This window comes from Lampetra fluviatilis, unplaced genomic scaffold, assembly GCF_964198595.1.
Source record: "Lampetra fluviatilis unplaced genomic scaffold, kcLamFluv1.1 SCAFFOLD_243, whole genome shotgun sequence".
Lineage (NCBI taxonomy): Eukaryota > Metazoa > Chordata > Hyperoartia > Petromyzontiformes > Petromyzontidae > Lampetra > Lampetra fluviatilis.
Genome location: NW_027621824.1, coordinates 95,737 through 112,854, shown reverse-complemented (window position 1 = coordinate 112,854; position 17,118 = coordinate 95,737). Strand labels below are relative to the sequence as shown.

The following is a 17,118-nucleotide window of genomic DNA, read 5'->3' as shown; positions in this document are numbered from 1 at the left end:
CCACCCACCCACTCACTCACCCACCCACTCACTCACTCACTCACCCACCCACCCACTCACCCACCCACCCACTCAACCACTCACCCACTCACCCACTCACCGACCCACTCACCCACTCACCCTCTCACCCACCCACTCACCCACCCACCCACCCACCCACCCACCCACTCACCACCACCCACTCACCCACCCACCCACTCACCCACCCACCCACCCACCCACTCACCCACTCACCCACTCACCCACCCACTCACTCACCCACCCACTCACCCACCCACATCACCCACCCACCCACTCACCCACCCACCCACTCACCCACTCCATCACCCACCCACCCACTCACCCACCCACCCACCCACTCACCCCACCCACCCACTCACCCACTCACCCACCCACCCACCCACCCACTCACCCACCCACCCACTCACCCACCCACCCACCCACCCACTCACTCACCCACCCACCCACCCACCCACCCACTCACCCCTCCCACTCACCCACTCACCCACCAACCCACCCACTCACTCACCCACTCACCCCACCCACTCACTCACCCACCCACCCACCCACTCACCCACCCACCCACCCACCCACCCACCCACTCACCCACCCACTCACTCACCCACCCACCCACCCCACCCACCCACTCACCCTCCCACTCACCCACTCACCCACCAACCCACCCACTCACTCACCCACCCACTCACTCACCCACCCACCCACCCACTCACCCACCCACCCACTCACTCACCCACCCACCCACCCACTCACCCACCCACTCACTCACCCACCCACCCACCCACTCACCCCACCCACCCACCCACCCACTCACCCACCCACTCACCCACCCACTCACCCACCCACCCACCCACCCACCCACCCATCCACTCACCCACTCACCCACCAACCCACTCACCCACCCACCCACCCACTCACTCACCCACTCACCCACCCACTCACCCACTCACCCACCCACTCACCCAACTCACTCACCCACCCACCCACCCACTCACCCCCCTCACCCACCCACCCACTCACCCACTCACCCACCCCACCCACCCACCCATCCACTCACCCACTCACCCACCCACTCACCCACCCACCCACCCACTCTACCACCACACCCACCCACCCCACCCACCCACCCACTCACCCACCCACCCACCCACCCACTCACCCACCCACCCACTCACCCACCCACCCACTCACCCACCCACCCACCCATCCACTCACCCACTCACCCACCAACCCACTCACCCACCACCCACTCACCCACCACACCCACTCACCCACCCCACCCACTCACCCACCCACCCACTCACCCACCCACCCACCCACTCACCCACCCACCCACCCATCCACTCACCCACTCACCCACCAACCCACTCACCCACCCACCCCCACTCACCCACCCACACCACTCACCCACCCACCCACTCACCCACCCACCCCACCCACTCACCCACCCACCCACCCACCCATCCACTCACCCAACTCACCCACCAACCCACTCACCCACCCACCCACCCACCCACTCACCCACTCACTCCCCACCCACCCACCCACCCATCCACTCACCCACTCACCCACCAACCCACTCACCCACCCACTCACCCACCCACCCACTCACCCACCCACCCACTCACCCACCCACCCACTCACCCACCCACCCACTCACCCACCCACCCACCCACCCACCCACTCACTCACCCACCCACCCACCCACTCACCCACTCACCCACCCACCCACTCAGCCACTGACCCTCTCACTCACCCACCCACCCACTCACCCTCTCACTCACCCACCCACCCACCCACTCACCCACCCACCCACCCACTCACCCACCCCACCCACCCACTCACCCACCCACCCACCCACTCACCCACCCACCCACCCATCCACTCACCCTCTCACTCACCCACCACCCACTCACCCACTCACCGTCTCACTCACCGTCTCACTCACCGTCTCACTCACCCTCTCACTCACCCTCTCACTCACCCTCTCACTCACCCTCTCACTCACCCCCTCTCACTCACCCTCTCACTCACCCTCTCACTCACCCTCTCACTCACCCTCTCACTCAGCCCCTCACCCACCAACCCCCTCACCCCCTCACCCACCCACCCACCCACTCACCCACCGCAATTTTTACTCCTCCAAGCTGAGCAGAGAGAATAGGGCATCCATGTCGATGAGAGACTGTCGCGTCTCCGGTACACGGTGCCCAGGAAATTCAGAGGCAGCGAGAGCTGGAAGAGGAGTCCGTCACCATCACCAGGTCCCCTACCGTGAGAGAGCCTGGGGGAGACACGGGGAGAGAGACACTGTGAGAGAGACATGGTGAGAGAGAGAGACACGGTGAGAGAGAGAGAGACATCGGTGAGAGAGACACAGAGAGAGAGAGAGAGACACGGTGAGAGGGGAGAGAGACACGGTGAGAGCTGGAAGAGGAGTCCGTTCACCATCACCAGGTCCCCTGCCGTGAGAGAGCCTGGGGGAGACACGGGGAGAGAGACACGGGGAGAGAGAGAGAGACACGGTGAGAGACATGGGGAGAGAGACACGGGGAGAGAGACACGGGGAGAGAGACACGGGGAGAGAGACACGGGGAGAGAGACACGGGGAGAGAGACACGGGGAGAGAGACACGGTGAGAGAGACACGGTGAGAGACATGGGGAGAGAGACACGGGGAGAGAGACACGGGGAGAGAGACACGGTGAGAGACATGGGGAGAGAGACACGGTGAGGGAGAGAGACACGGTGAGGGAGAGAGACACGGTGAGAGAGAGACACGGTGAGGGAGACACGGTGAGGGAGACACGGTGAGAGAGAGAGACACAGTGAGAGAGAGACACGGTGAGGGAGACACGGTGAGGGAGACACGGTGAGAGAGAGACACGGTGAGAGAGAGACACGGTGAGAGAGACACGGTGAGAGAGACACAGTGAGAGAGAGACACGGGGAGAGAGACACGGTGAGAGACATGGGGAGAGAGACACGGGGAGAGAGACACGGGGAGAGAGACACGGTGAGAGAGACACGGTGAGGGAGACACGGTGAGAGAGAGACACAGTGAGAGAGAGACATGGTGAGGGAGACACGGTGAGGGAGACACGGTGAGGGAGACACGGTGAGAGAGAGACACAGTGAGAGAGAGACACGGTGAGAGAGACACGGTGAGGGAGACACGGTGAGAGAGAGACACAGTGAGAGAGAGACACGGTGAGGGAGACACGGTGAGGGAGACACGGTGAGAGCTGGAAGAGGAGTCCGTTCACCATCACCAGGTCCCCTACCGTGAGAGAGCCTGGGGGAGACACGGGGAGAGAGACACGGGGAGAGAGACACGGGGAGAGAGACACGGTGAGAGAGACACGAGGAGAGAGACACGGTGAGAGAGACACGGGGGGAGACATGGTGAGAGAGACACGGGGAGAGAGAGAGAGACGGTGAGAGAGACACGGGGGAGGAGACACGGGGAGAGAGACACGGTGAGCGAGAGAGACACGGGGAGAGAGACACGGGGAGAGAGACACGGGGAGAGAGACACGGGGAGAGAGACACGGGGAGAGAGACACGGGGAGAGAGACACGGGGAGAGAGACACGGTGAGAGAGACACGGTGAGAGAGACACGGGGAGAGAGACACGGGGAGAGAGACACGGGGAGAGAGACACGGGGGAGAGAGACACGGGGAGAGAGAGACACGGTGAGAGAGACACGGGGAGAGAGACACGGGGAGAGAGACACGGGGAGAGAGACACGGGGAGAGAGACACGGGTAGAGAGACACGGTGAGAGAGACACGGTGAGAGAGACACGGGGAGAGAGACACGGGGAGAGAGACACGGGGAGAGAGACACGGGGAGAGAGACACGGGGAGAGAGACACGGGGAGAGAGACACGGGGAGAGAGACACGGGGAGAGAGACACGGGGAGAGAGACACGGGGAGAGAGACACGGGGAGAGAGACACGGTGAGATAGACACGGTGAGATGGACACGGTGAGAGAGAGAGAGACACGGTGAGAGAGACACGGTGAGAGAGAAAGACACGGTGAGAGAGAGACACGGTGAGGGAGACACGGTGAGAGACACACGGTGAGAGACACGGGGAGGGAGACACGGTGAGAGAGACACGGTGAGAGACACGGTGAGAGACACGGGGAGGGAGACACGGTGAGAGAGACACGGTGAGAGAGACACGGTGAGAGACACGGGGAGGGAGACACGGTGGGAGACACGGTGAGAGAGACACGGTGAGAGAGACACGGTGAGAGAGACACGGTGAGAGACACGGTGAGAGACACGGGGAGGGAGACACGGTGAGGGAGACACGGTGAGGGAGACACGGTGAGAGCTGGAAGAGGAGTCCGTTCACCATCACCAGGTCCCCTACCGTGAGAGAGCCTGGGGGAGACACGGGGAGAGAGACACGGGGAGAGAGACACGGGGAGAGAGACACGGGGAGAGAGACACGGGGAGAGAGACACGGTGAAAGAGACACGGGGAGAGAGACACGGGGAGAGAGACACGGTGAGAGAGACACGGGGGGAGACATGGTGAGAGAGACACGGGGAGAGAGAGAGAGACGGTGAGAGAGACACGGGGGAGGAGACACGGGGAGAGAGACACGGTGAGCGAGAGAGACACGGGGAGAGAGACACGGGGAGAGAGACACGGGGAGAGAGACACGGGGAGAGAGACACGGTGAGAGAGACACGGTGAGAGAGACACGGGGAGAGAGACACGGGGAGAGAGACACGGGGAGAGAGACACGGGGAGAGAGACACGGGGAGAGAGACACGGGGAGAGAGACACGGGGAGAGAGACACGGTGAGAGGGACACAGTGAGAGAGAGAGAGACACGGTGAGAGAGACACGGTGAGAGAGAAAGACACGGTGAGAGAGAGACACGGTGAGGGAGACACGGTGAGAGACACACGGTGAGAGACACGGGGAGGGAGACACGGTGAGAGAGACACGGTGAGAGACACGGTGAGAGACACCGGGAGGGAGACACGGTGAGAGAGACACGGTGAGAGAGACACGGTGAGAGACACGGGGAGGGAGACACGGTGGGAGACACGGTGAGAGAGACACGGTGAGAGAGACACGGTGAGAGAGACACGGTGAGAGACACGGTGAGAGACACGGGGAGGGAGACACGGTGAGAGACACGGGGAGGGAGACACGGTGAGAGACACGGTGAGAGAGACACGGGGAGAGAGACACGGGGAGAGAGACACACCGGGGGGAGAGACACACGGTGAGAGAGACACGGGGAGAGAGAGAGACTCCCCCCTCTCTCCCTCCCCCCCTCTCCCTCCCCCCCCTCTGTCCCTCCCCCTCCCTGCCCCTCTCTCCCTCCCCCCCTCACTCCCCTCCCCCCCACTCCCCCACTCCCCCCCCCCTCACTCCCCTCCCCCCCACTCCCCCCTCACCCCCCCCCCTCCCCACCCCCCTCCCCACCCCCCCTCCCCTCCCCCCTCCCCCCTCACCAGCGATGATGCCGCTGCTGGCGAGCCCCATGATGGCTGTGAGGCCTACGCTGAAGATGGCCGCCTGGCCAAAGTTGAGCGCGGCGAGGGAGGTGGTGGTGTGGAGAGAGGCCGTCTCGTAGCGCGCCAACACAGCGTCATAGCGCTCCGCTTCGTAGCGCTCGTTGTTGAAGTACTGGGGGAGACACACAGAGAGACACAGAGAGACACAGAGAGACACAGTGAGACACAGAGAGACACAGAGACACACAGAGACACACAGAGAGACACAGAGAGAGACAGAGTGAGGTGGTGGTGTGGAGAGAGGCCGTCTCGTAGCGCGCCAACACAGAGTCATAGCGCTCCGCTTCGTAGCGCTCGTTGTTGAAGTACTGGGGGAGACACAGAGAGACAGAGAGACAGTGAGACAGAGACACAGAGAGAGACACAGAGACACAGTGAGAGAGACACACAGAGACACAGAGTGAGAGGTAGAGGGGTCGAGGTGTAGAGGCAGGTCGTGGTGGGTGGGTGGAGTGGGTGCCTTGACCGTCTCGTAGAGAGACACAGAGACACAGAGACACAGAGACACAGAGACACAGACACAGAAAGACACAGAGAGACACAGAGAGAGACACAGAGAGAGACACAGAGAGAGACACAGAGAGAGACACAGAGACAGAGACACAGAGACAGAGAGAGACACAGAGAGACACAGAGAGAGGTAGAGGTGTAGAGGCAGGTCGTGGTGGGTGTAGTGGTGGGTGTAGTGTGTGTATAGGTGTGTGTAGTGTGTGTAGTTGTAGTAGGTGTAGTAGTGTGTAGTGTGTGTAGGTGTAGTGTGTGTAGTGTGTAGTGTGTGTAGTGTGTAGTGTGTGTGTGTGTAGGTGTGTGTGTGTAGGTGTGTGTGTAGTGTGTGTAGTAGGTGTGTGTAGGTGTGTGTGTGTGTAGGTGTAGTGTAGGTGTGTAGGTGTGTGTAGGTGTGTGTAGTGTAGGTGTGTGTGTGTGTAGGTGTGTGTGTGTGTGTGTGTGTAGGTGTGTGTGTGTGTGTGTAGTGTGTAGGTGTGTGTGTAGTGTAGGTGTATAGGTGTCACCTTGACCGTCTCGTAGTTGAGTAGTGAGTCCACTGTGTAGTGTGTGTGTGTGTAGGTGTAGTGTAGGTGTGTGTGTGTGTGTAGTGTAGGTGTGTGTGTGTGTAGTGTAGGTGTGTGTGTGTGTGTGTAGTATGTAGGTGTGTGTGTGTGTGTGTAGTGTGTAGGTGTGTATGTGTGTGTGTATAGTCACCTTGACGGTCTCGTAGTTGAGTAGTGAGTCAACGGTGTAGTGTGTGTGTGTGTAGTGTGTGTAGTAGGTGTGTGTAGGTGTGTGTGTGTAGGTGTGTGTAGGTGTGTGTGTGTGTAGTAGTGTGTGTGTAGGTGTAGGGTGTAGTGTGTGTGTAGTGTAGGTGTAGTGTAGGTGTGTAGGTGTGTGTGTAGTGTAGGTGTATAGGTGTCACCTTGACCGTCTCGTAGTTGAGTAGTGAGTCCACTGTGTAGTGTGTGTGTGTGTAGGTGTGTGTATGTGTGTGTAGTATGTAGGTGTGTGTGTGTGTAGGTGTGTGTGTGTGTGTAGGTGTAGGTGTGTATGTGTGTGTGTATAGTCACCTTGACGGTCTCGTAGTTGAGTAGTGAGTCAACGGTGTAGTGTGTGTAGTAGGTGTGTGTAGGTGTGTGTGTGTAGTGTGTGTGTAGTGTGTGTAGTAGGTGTGTGTAGGTGTGTGTGTGTAGGTGTGTGTGTAGTGTGTGTAGTAGGTGTGTGTAGGTGTGTGTGTGTAGGTGTGTGTAGGTGTGTGTGTGTGTGTAGTAGTGTGTGTGTAGGTGTAGGGTGTAGTGTAGTGTGTGTGTAGTGTAGGTGTAGTGTAGGTGTGTAGGTGTGTGTGTGTGTAGTGTAGGTGTATAGGTGTCACCTTGACTGTCTCGTAGTTGAGTAGTGAGTCCACTGTGTAGTGTATGTGTGTGTAGGTGTGTGTAGTATGTAGGTGTGTGTGTGTGTAGGTGTGTGTGTGTGTAGGTGTGTGTGTGTGTGTAGTGTGTAGGTGTGTATGTGTGTGTGTGTGTATAGTCACCTTGACGGTCTCGTAGTTGAGTAGTGAGTCCACTGTGTAGTGTGTGTGTGTGTAGTGTGTGTGTGTGTAGGTGTGTGTATGTGTGTGTAGTATGTAGGTGTGTGTGTGTGTAGGTGTGTGTGTGTGTGTAGGTGTGTATGTGTGTGTGTATAGTCACCTTGACGGTCTCGTAGTTGAGTAGTGAGTCAACGGTGTAGTGTGTGTGTGTGTAGTGTAGGTGTGTAGTATGTAGGTGTGTGTGTGTGTGTGTGTAGGTGTGTGTGTGTGTGTGTAGTGTGTGTGTAGGTGTGTGTGTGTAGTGTAGGTGTGTGTGTGTGTAGTGTAGGTGTGTGTGTGTAGTGTAGGTGTGTGTGTGTGTGTAGTGTGTGTGTGTGGTATGTAGGTGTGTGTAGTATGTAGGTGTGTGTGTGTGTGTAGTGTAGGTGTGTGTGTGTGTGTGTAGTGTAGGTGTGTGTGTGTGTAGTGTAGGTGTGTGTGTGTGTGTAGTGTAGTGTGTGTGTGTGTAGTGTAGGTGTGTGTGTGTGTAGTATGTAGGTGTGTGTGTGTGTGTAGTGTAGTGTGTGTGTGTAGTGTAGGTGTGTGTGTGTGTGTAGTGTAGGTGTGTGTGTGTAGTGTAGGTGTGTGTGTGTGTAGTGTAGGTGTGTGTGTGTGTGTAGTGTAGGTGTGTGTGTGTAGTGTAGGTGTGTGTGTGTGTAGTGTAGGTGTGTGTGTGTAGTGTAGGTGTGTGTGTGTGTAGTGTGTGTGTGTGTAGTGTAGGTGTGTGTAGTGTAGGTGTGTGTGTGTGTGTGTAGGTGTGTGTGTGTGTGTGTGTAGTGTAGGGGTGTGTGTGTAGTGTAGGTGTGTATGTGTGTGTGTAGTATGTAGGTGTGTGTGTGTAGTGTAGGTGTGTGTGTGTAGTGTAGGTGTGTATGTGTGTGTAGTGTAGGTGTGTGTGTGTGTAGTGTAGGTGTGTGTGTGTGTGTAGTGTAGGTGTGTGTGTGTGTAGTGTAGGTGTGTGTGTGTGTGTGTGTAGTGTAGGGGTGTGTGTGTAGTGTAGGTGTGTATGTGTGTGTGTAGTATGTAGGTGTGTGTGTGTAGTGTAGGTGTGTGTGTGTAGTGTAGGTGTGTATGTGTGTGTGTGTAGTGTAGGTGTGTGTGTGTGTGTAGTGTAGGTGTGTGTGTGTGTAGTGTAGGTGTGTGTGTGTGTGTAGTGTAGTGTGTGTGTGTAGTGTAGGTGTGTGTGTGTGTAGTATGTAGGTGTGTGTGTGTGTGTAGTGTAGGTGTGTGTGTGTGTAGTGTAGGTGTGTGTGTGTGTAGGTGTGTGTGTGTGTAGTGTAGGTGTGTGTGTGTGTGTAGTGTAGGTGTGTGTGTGTGTGTGTAGTGTAGGTGTGTGTGTGTGTAGTGTAGGTGTGTGTGTGTGTGTAGTGTAGGTGTGTGTGTGTAGTGTAGGTGTGTGTGTGTGTAGTGTAGGTGTGTGTGTGTAGTGTAGGTGTGTGTGTGTGTAGTGTGTGTGTGTGTAGTGTAGGTGTGTGTGTGTGTGTAGTGTAGGTGTGTGTGTGTAGTGTAGGTGTGTGTGTGTGTAGTGTGTGTGTGTGTAGTGTAGGTGTGTGTGTGTGTATGTGTAGTGTAGGTGTGTGTGTGTAGTGTGTGTGTGTGTAGTGTAGGTGTGTGTGTGTGTGTAGGTGTGTGTGTGTGTGTAGGTGTGTGTGTGTAGTGTAGGTGTGTGTGTGTGTGTGTAGTGTAGGTGTGTGTGTGTGTAGTGTAGGTGTGTAGTATGTAGGTGTGTGTGTGTGTGTAGTGTAGGTGTGTGTGTGTGTGTAGTGTAGGTGTGTGTGTGTGTGTAGGTGTGTGTGTGTGTGTAGTGTAGGTGTGTGTGTGTGTGTGTAGTGTAAGTGTGTGTGTGTGTAGTGTAAGTGTGTGTGTGTGTAGTGTAGGTGTGTAGTATGTAGGTGTGTGTGTGTGTGTAGTGTAGGTGTGTGTGTGTGTGTAGTGTAGGTGTGTGTGTGTGTGTAGTGTAGGTGTGTGTGTGTAGTGTAGGTGTGTGTGTGTGTAGTGTAGGTGTGTGTGTGTGTAGTGTAGGTGTGTGTAGTGTAGGTGTGTGTGTGTGTGTAGTGTAGGTGTGTGTGTGTGTGTAGTGTAGGTGTGTGTGTGTAGTGTAGGTGTGTGTGTGTGTGTGTAGTGTGTGTGTGTAGTGTAGGTGTGTGTGTGTGTAGTATGTAGGTGTGTGTGTGTGTGTAGTGTAGGTGTGTGTGTGTGTGTAGGTGTGTGTGTGTGTGTGTAGTGTGTGTGTGTAGTGTAGGTGTGTGTGTGTGTAGTATGTAGGTGTGTGTGTGTGTAGTGTAGGTGTGTGTGTGTAGTGTAGGTGTGTGTGTGTGTAGTGTGTGTGTGTAGTGTAGGTGTGTGTGTGTGTAGTGTAGGTGTGTGTGTGTGTGTAGTGTAGGTGTGTGTGTGTGTAGTGTAGGTGTGTGTGTGTGTGTAGTGTAGGTGTGTGTGTGTGTGTAGTATGTAGGTGTGTGTGTGTGTGTAGTGTAGGTGTGTGTGTGTAGTGTAGGTGTGTGTGTGTGTGTGTAGTGTAGGTGTGTGTGTAGTGTAGGTGTGTGTGTGTGTAGTGTGTAGGTGTGTGTGTGTGTGTAGGTGTGTGTGTGTGTGTGTAGTGTGTGTGTGTAGTGTAGGTGTGTGTGTGTGTAGTATGTAGGTGTGTGTGTGTGTAGTGTAGGTGTGTGTGTGTAGTGTAGGTGTGTGTGTGTGTGTGTAGTGTGTGTGTGTAGTGTAGGTGTGTGTGTGTGTGTAGTGTAGGTGTGTGTGTGTGTGTAGTGTAGGTGTGTGTGTGTGTGTAGTGTAGGTGTGTGTGTGTGTGTAGTGTAGGTGTGTGTGTGTAGTGTAGGTGTGTAGTATGTAGGTGTGTGTGTGTGTGTAGTGTAGGTGTGTGTGTGTGTGTAGTGTAGGTGTGTGTGTGTGTGTAGTGTAGGTGTGTGTGTGTAGTGTAGGTGTGTGTGTGTGTGTGTGTAGTGTAGGTGTGTGTGTGTGTAGTGTAGGTGTGTGTAGTGTAGGTGTGTGTGTGTGTGTAGTGTAGGTGTGTGTGTGTGTGTAGTGTAGGTGTGTGTGTGTAGTGTAGGTGTGTGTGTGTGTGTGTGTAGTGTGTGTGTGTAGTGTAGGTGTGTGTGTGTGTAGTATGTAGGTGTGTGTGTGTGTAGTGTAGGTGTGTGTGTGTGTGTAGGTGTGTGTGTGTGTAGTGTGTGTGTGTAGTGTAGGTGTGTGTGTGTGTAGTATGTAGGTGTGTGTGTGTGTAGTGTAGGTGTGTGTGTGTAGTGTAGGTGTGTGTGTGTGTAGTGTGTGTGTGTAGTGTAGGTGTGTGTGTGTGTAGTGTAGGTGTGTGTGTGTGTGTAGTGTAGGTGTGTGTGTGTGTAGTGTAGGTGTGTGTGTGTGTGTAGTGTAGGTGTGTGTGTGTGTGTAGTATGTAGGTGTGTGTGTGTGTGTAGTGTAGGTGTGTGTGTGTAGTGTAGGTGTGTGTGTGTGTAGTGTAGGTGTGTGTGTAGTGTAGGTGTGTGTGTGTGTAGTGTGTAGGTGTGTGTGTGTGTGTAGGTGTGTGTGTGTGTGTGTAGTGTGTGTGTGTAGTGTAGGTGTGTGTGTGTAGTATGTAGGTGTGTGTGTGTGTAGTGTAGGTGTGTGTGTGTAGTGTAGGTGTGTGTGTGTAGTGTGTGTGTGTAGTGTAGGTGTGTGTGTGTGTAGTGTAGGTGTGTGTGTGTGTGTAGTGTAGGTGTGTGTGTGTGTAGTGTAGGTGTGTGTGTGGTAGTGTAGGTGTGTGTGTGTGTGTAGTGTAGGTGTGTGTGTGTGTGTAGTATGTAGGTGTGTGTGTGTGTGTAGTGTAGGTGTGTGTGTGTAGTGTAGGTGTGTGTGTGTGTGTGTAGTGTAGGTGTGTGTGTGTGTAGGTGTGTGTGTGTGTAGTGTGTGTGTATAGTCACCTTGACCGTCTCGTAGTTGAGTAGTGAGTCCACTGTGTAGTGGTGTGTGTAGGTGTGTGTGTGTGTGTAGTGGTGTGTGTAGGTGTGTGTGTAGGTGTGTGTGTGTAGTGTGTGTGTGTAGTGTGTGTGTGTATGTGTAGGTGTGTGTGTGTGTGTAGTGTGTGTGTGTAGGTGTAGGTGTGTAGGTGTGTGTGTGTATAGTCACCTTGACCGTCTCGTAGTTGAGTAGGGAGTCCACGGCGCGGTTCCCGGCTTCGTTGTCGGCCTGGTTCATCTCCACTCGGAAACGCGTCCTGGGGGGTCACGGGGAGGTCACGGGAGGTCAGGTGGGGGTTACGGGGGGTCACGGGGGGGGTCACGGGGAGTCACGGGGAGTCACGGGGGGGGGGGGGGGGTCACGAGGAGTCACGGGGGGGTCACGGTGAGGTCACGGGGGGGGGGTCACGGGGGGTCACGGGGGGGTCACGGGGGGGTGTGAGTCTGTGAGTGAGTCTGTGAGTGAGTGAGTCTCTGAGTGAGTGAGTCTCTGAGTGAGTCTCTGAGTGAGTCTCTGAGTGAGTGAGTCTGTGAGTGAGTGAGTCTCTGAGTGAGTCTGTGAGTGAGTCTCTGAGTGAGTGAGTCTGTGAGTGAGTGAGTCTCTGAGTGAGTCTGTGAGTGAGTCTCTGAGTGAGTGAGTCTGTGAGTGAGTCTGTGAGTGAGTCTCTGAGTGAGTGAGTCTGTGAGTGAGTGAGTCTCTGAGTGAGTCTGTGAGTGAGTCTCTGAGTGAGTGAGTCTGTGAGTGAGTCTGCGAGTGAGTCTCTGGGTGAGTGTCTGAGTGAGTCTCTGAGTGAGTGAGTCTCTGAGTGAGTCTGTGAGTGAGTGAGTCTCTGAGTGAGTGAGTCTCTGAGTGAGTCTCTGAGTGAGTCTCTGAGTGAGTGAGTCTCTGAGTGAGTGAGTCTCTGAGTGAGTGAGTCTCTGAGTGAGTGAGTCTCTGAGTGAGCGAGTGAGTCTCTGAGTGAGCGAGTGAGTCTCTGAGTGAGTGAGTCTCTGAGTGAGTGAGTCTCTGAGTGAGTCTCTGAGTGAGTCTCTGAGTGAGTCTCTGAGTGAGTCTCTGAGTGAGTCTCTGAGTGAGTGAGTCTCTGAGTGAGTGAGTCTCTGAGTGAGTGAGTCTCTGAGTGAGTCTCTGAGTGAGTGAGTCTCTGAGTGAGTGAGTCTCTGAGTGAGTGAGTCTCTGAGTGAGTGAGTCTCTGAGTGAGTCTCTGAGTGAGTCTCTGAGTGAGTCTCTGAGTGAGTGAGTCTCTGAGTGAGTCTGTGAGTGAGTCTCTGAGTGAGTCTCTGAGTGAGTGAGTCTCTGAGTGAGCAAGTGAGTCTCTGAGTGAGTCTCTGAGTGAGTGAGTCTCTGAGTGAGTGAGTCTCTGAGTGAGTCTCTGAGTGAGTCTATGAGTGAGTCTCTGAGTGAGTCTCTGAGTGAGTCTCTGAGTGAGTGAGTCTCTGAGTGAGTGAGTCTCTGAGTGAGTCTCTGAGTGAGTCTCTGAGTGAGTGAGTCTCTGAGTGAGTGAGTCTCTGAGTGAGTGAGTCTCTGAGTGAGTCTCTGAGTGAGTCTCTGAGTGAGTCTCTGAGTGAGTCTCTGAGTGAGTGAGTCTCTGAGTGAGTCTCTGAGTGAGTCTCTGAGTGAGTCTCTGAGTGAGTCTCTGAGTGAATCTCTGAGTGAGTGAGTCTCTGAGTGAGTCTCTGAGTGAGTCTCTGAGTGAGTCTCTGAGTGAGTCTCTGAGTGAGTGAGTCTCTGAGTGAGTGAGTCTCTGAGTGAGTCTCTGAGTGAGTCTCTGAGTGAGTCTCTGAGTGAGTCTCTGAGTGAGTCTCTGAGTGAGTCGCTGAGTGAGTGAGTCTCTGAGTGAGTGAGTCTCTGAGTGAGTCTCTGAGTGAGTCTCTGAGTGAGTGAGTCTGTGAGTGAGTGAGTCTCTGAGTGAGTCTCTGAGTGAGTCTCTGAGTGAGTGAGTCTGTGAGTGAGTGAGTCTCTGAGTGAGTCTGTGAGTGAGTCTCTGAGTGAGTGAGTCTGTGAGTGAGTCTGCGAGTGAGTCTCTGGGTGAGTGTCTGAGTGAGTCTCTGAGTGAGTGAGTCTCTGAGTGAGTCTGTGAGTGAGTGAGTCTCTGAGTGAGTGAGTCTCTGAGTGAGTCTCTGAGTGAGTCTCTGAGTGAGTGAGTCTCTGAGTGAGTGAGTCTCTGAGTGAGTGAGTCTCTGAGTGAGTGAGTCTCTGAGTGAGTGAGTCTCTGAGTGAGTGAGTCTCTGAGTGAGCGAGTGAGTCTCTGAGTGAGCGAGTGAGTCTCTGAGTGAGTGAGTCTCTGAGTGAGTGAGTCTCTGAGTGAGTGAGTCTCTGAGTGAGTCTCTGAGTGAGTCTCTGAGTGAGTCTCTGAGTGAGTCTCTGAGTGAGTCTCTGAGTGAGTCTCTGAGTGAGTGAGTCTCTGAGTGAGTGAGTCTCTGAGTGAGTCTCTGAGTGAGTGAGTCTCTGAGTGAGTGAGTCTCTGAGTGAGTGAGTCTCTGAGTGAGTGAGTCTCTGAGTGAGTCTCTGAGTGAGTCTCTGAGTGAGTCTCTGAGTGAGTGAGTCTCTGAGTGAGTCTGTGAGTGAGTCTCTGAGTGAGTCTCTGAGTGAGTGAGTCTCTGAGTGAGCAAGTGAGTCTCTGAGTGAGTCTCTGAGTGAGTGAGTCTCTAAGTGAGTGAGTGAGTCTCTGAGTGAGTGAGTCTCTGAGTGAGTGAGTCTCTGAGTGAGTGAGTCTCTGAGTGAGTCTCTGAGTGAGTCTATGAGTGAGTCTCTGAGTGAGTCTCTGAGTGAGTCTCTGAGTGAGTGAGTCTCTGAGTGAGTGAGTCTCTGAGTGAGTCTCTGAGTGAGTCTCTGAGTGAGTGAGTCTCTGAGTGAGTGAGTCTCTGAGTGAGTCTCTGAGTGAGTCTCTGAGTGAGTCTCTGAGTGAGTCTCTGAGTGAGTGAGTCTGTCTCTGAGTGAGTCTCTGAGTGAGTCTCTGAGTGAATCTCTGAGTGAGTGAGTCTCTGAGTGAGTCTCTGAGTGAGTCTCTGAGTGAGTCTCTGAGTGAGTCTCTGAGTGAGTGAGTCTCTGAGTGAGTGAGTCTCTGAGTGAGTCTCTGAGTGAGTCTCTGAGTGAGTCTCTGAGTGAGTCTCTGAGTGAGTCGCTGAGTGAGTGAGTCTCTGAGTGAGTCTCTGAGTGAGTGAGTGAGTCTCTGAGTGAGTCTCTGAGTGAGTTTCTGAGTGAGTCTCTGAGTGAGTCTCTGAGTGAGTCTCTGAGTGAGTCTCTGAGTGAGTCTCTGAGTGAGTGAGTCTCTGAGTGAGTGTCTGAGTGAGTCTCTGAGTGAGTCTATGAGTGAGTCTCTGAGTGAGTCTCTGAGTGAGTCTCTGAGTGAGTGAGTCTCTGAGTGAGTCTGTGAGTGAGTCTCTGAGTGAGTCTCTGAGTGAGTCTCTGAGTGAGTGAGTCTCTGAGTGAGTGAGTCTCTGAGTGAGTGAGTCTCTGAGTGAGTCTCTGAGTGAGTCTCTGAGTGAGTCTCTGAGTGAGTCTCTGAGTGAGTGAGTCTCTGAGTGAGTCTCTGAGTGAGTCTCTGAGTGAGTCTCTGAGTGAGTCTCTGAGTGAGTCTCTGAGTGAGTCTCTGAGTGAGTCTCTGAGTGAGTCTCTGAGTGAGTCTATGAGTGAGTCTCTGAGTGAGTCTCTGAGTGAGTGAGTCTCTGAGTGAGTGAGTCTCTGAGTGAGTCTCTGAGTGAGTCTCTGAGTGAGTGAGTCTCTGAGTGAGTGAGTCTCTGAGTGAGTGAGTCTCTGAGTGAGTCTCTGAGTGAGTCTCTGAGTGAGTCTCTGAGTGAGTCTCTGAGTGAGTGAGTCTCTGAGTGAGTCTCTGAGTGAGTCTCTGAGTGAGTCTCTGAGTGAGTCTCTGAGTGAATCTCTGAGTGAGTGAGTCTCTGAGTGAGTCTCTGAGTGAGTCTCTGAGTGAGTCTCTGAGTGAGTCTCTGAGTGAGTGAGTCTCTGAGTGAGTGAGTCTCTGAGTGAGTGAGTCTCTGAGTGAGTCTCTGAGTGAGTGAGTCTCTGAGTGAGTCTCTGAGTGAGTGAGTGAGTCTCTGAGTGAGTCTCTGAGTGAGTCTCTGAGTGAGTCTCTGAGTGAGTCTCTGAGTGAGTCTCTGAGTGAGTCTCTGAGTGAGTCTCTGAGTGAGTCGCTGAGTGAGTGAGTCTCTGAGTGAGTCTCTGAGTGAGTGAGTGAGTCTCTGAGTGAGTCTCTGAGTGAGTCTCTGAGTGAGTCTCTGAGTGAGTCTCTGAGTGAGTCTCTGAGTGAGTGAGTCTCTGAGTGAGTGTCTGAGTGAGTCTCTGAGTGAGTCTATGAGTGAGTCTCTGAGTGAGTCTCTGAGTGAGTCTCTGAGTGAGTCTCTGAGTGAGTGAGTCTCTGAGTGAGTCTGTGAGTGAGTCTCTGAGTGAGTCTCTGAGTGAGTCTCTGAGTGAGTGAGTCTCTGAGTGAGTGAGTCTCTGAGTGAGTCTCTGAGTGAGTCTCTGAGTGAGTCTCTGAGTGAGTGAGTCTCTGAGTGAGTCTCTGAGTGAGTCTCTGAGTGAGTCTCTGAGTGAGTCTCTGAGTGAGTCTCTGAGTGAGTCTCTGAGTGAGTCTCTGAGTGAGTGAGTGAGTCTCTGAGTGAGTCTCTGAGTGAGTCTCTGAGTGAGTCTATGAGTGAGTCTCTGAGTGAGTCTCTGAGTGAGTCTCTGAGTGAGTGAGTCTCTGAGTGAGTGAGTCTCTGAGTGAGTCTCTGAGTGAGTCTCTGAGTGAGTGAGTCTCTGAGTGAGTGAGTCTCTGAGTGAGTGAGTCTCTGAGTGAGTCTCTGAGTGAGTCTCTGAGTGAGTCTCTGAGTGAGTCTCTGAGTGAGTCTCTGAGTGAGTCTCTGAGTGAGTGAGTCTCTGAGTGAGTCTCTGAGTGAGTCTCTGAGTGAGTCTCTGAGTGAGTCTCTGAGTGAGTCTCTGAGTGAGTCTCTGAGTGAGTCTCTGAGTGAGTCTCTGAGTGAGTCTCTGAGTGAGTCGCTGAGTGAGTGAGTCTCTGAGTGAGTCTCTGAGTGAGTGAGTGAGTCTCTGAGTGAGTGAGTCTCTGAGTGAGTGAGTCTCTGAGTGAGTCTCTGAGTGAGTCTCTGAGTGAGTGAGTCTCTGAGTGAGTCTCTGAGTGAGTCTCTGAGTGAGTCTCTGAGTGAGTCTCTGAGTGAGTCTCTGAGTGAGTCTCTGAGTGAGTCTCTGAGTGAGTCTCTGAGTGAGTCTCTGAGTGAGTCTCTGAGTGAGTCTCTGAGTGAGTCGCTGAGTGAGTGAGTCTCTGAGTGAGTCTCTGAGTGAGTGAGTGAGTCTCTGAGTGAGTCTCTGAGTGAGTCTCTGAGTGAGTCTCTGAGTGAGTCTCTGAGTGAGTCTCTGAGTGAGTCTCTGAGTGAGTCTCTGAGTGAGTCTCTGAGTGAGTCTCTGAGTGAGTCTCTGAGTGAGTGAGTCTCTGAGTGAGTCTCTGAGTGAGTCTCTGAGTGAGTGAGTCTCTGAGTGAGTCTCTGAGTGAGTGAGTGAGTCTCTGAGTGAGTCTCTGAGTGAGTCTCTGAGTGAGTCTCTGAGTGAG

General features: G+C 54.1%; 1 protein-coding gene across 1 annotated transcript in view; it reads right to left on the bottom strand.

Annotated features, from left to right (window-relative positions):
* Positions 1 to 17,118, bottom strand: part of ABCB7 (ATP binding cassette subfamily B member 7) — a 47,120-nt gene that overhangs the window by 11,668 nt on the left and 18,334 nt on the right. Inside the window, 5 exon segments of the mRNA XM_078885885.1 lie at positions 2,157 to 2,217; positions 2,220 to 2,253; positions 4,339 to 4,412; positions 5,504 to 5,678; positions 11,733 to 11,820. Coding sequence (XP_078742011.1) covers positions 2,157 to 2,217; positions 2,220 to 2,253; positions 4,339 to 4,412; positions 5,504 to 5,678; positions 11,733 to 11,820 — 432 coding nt within the window.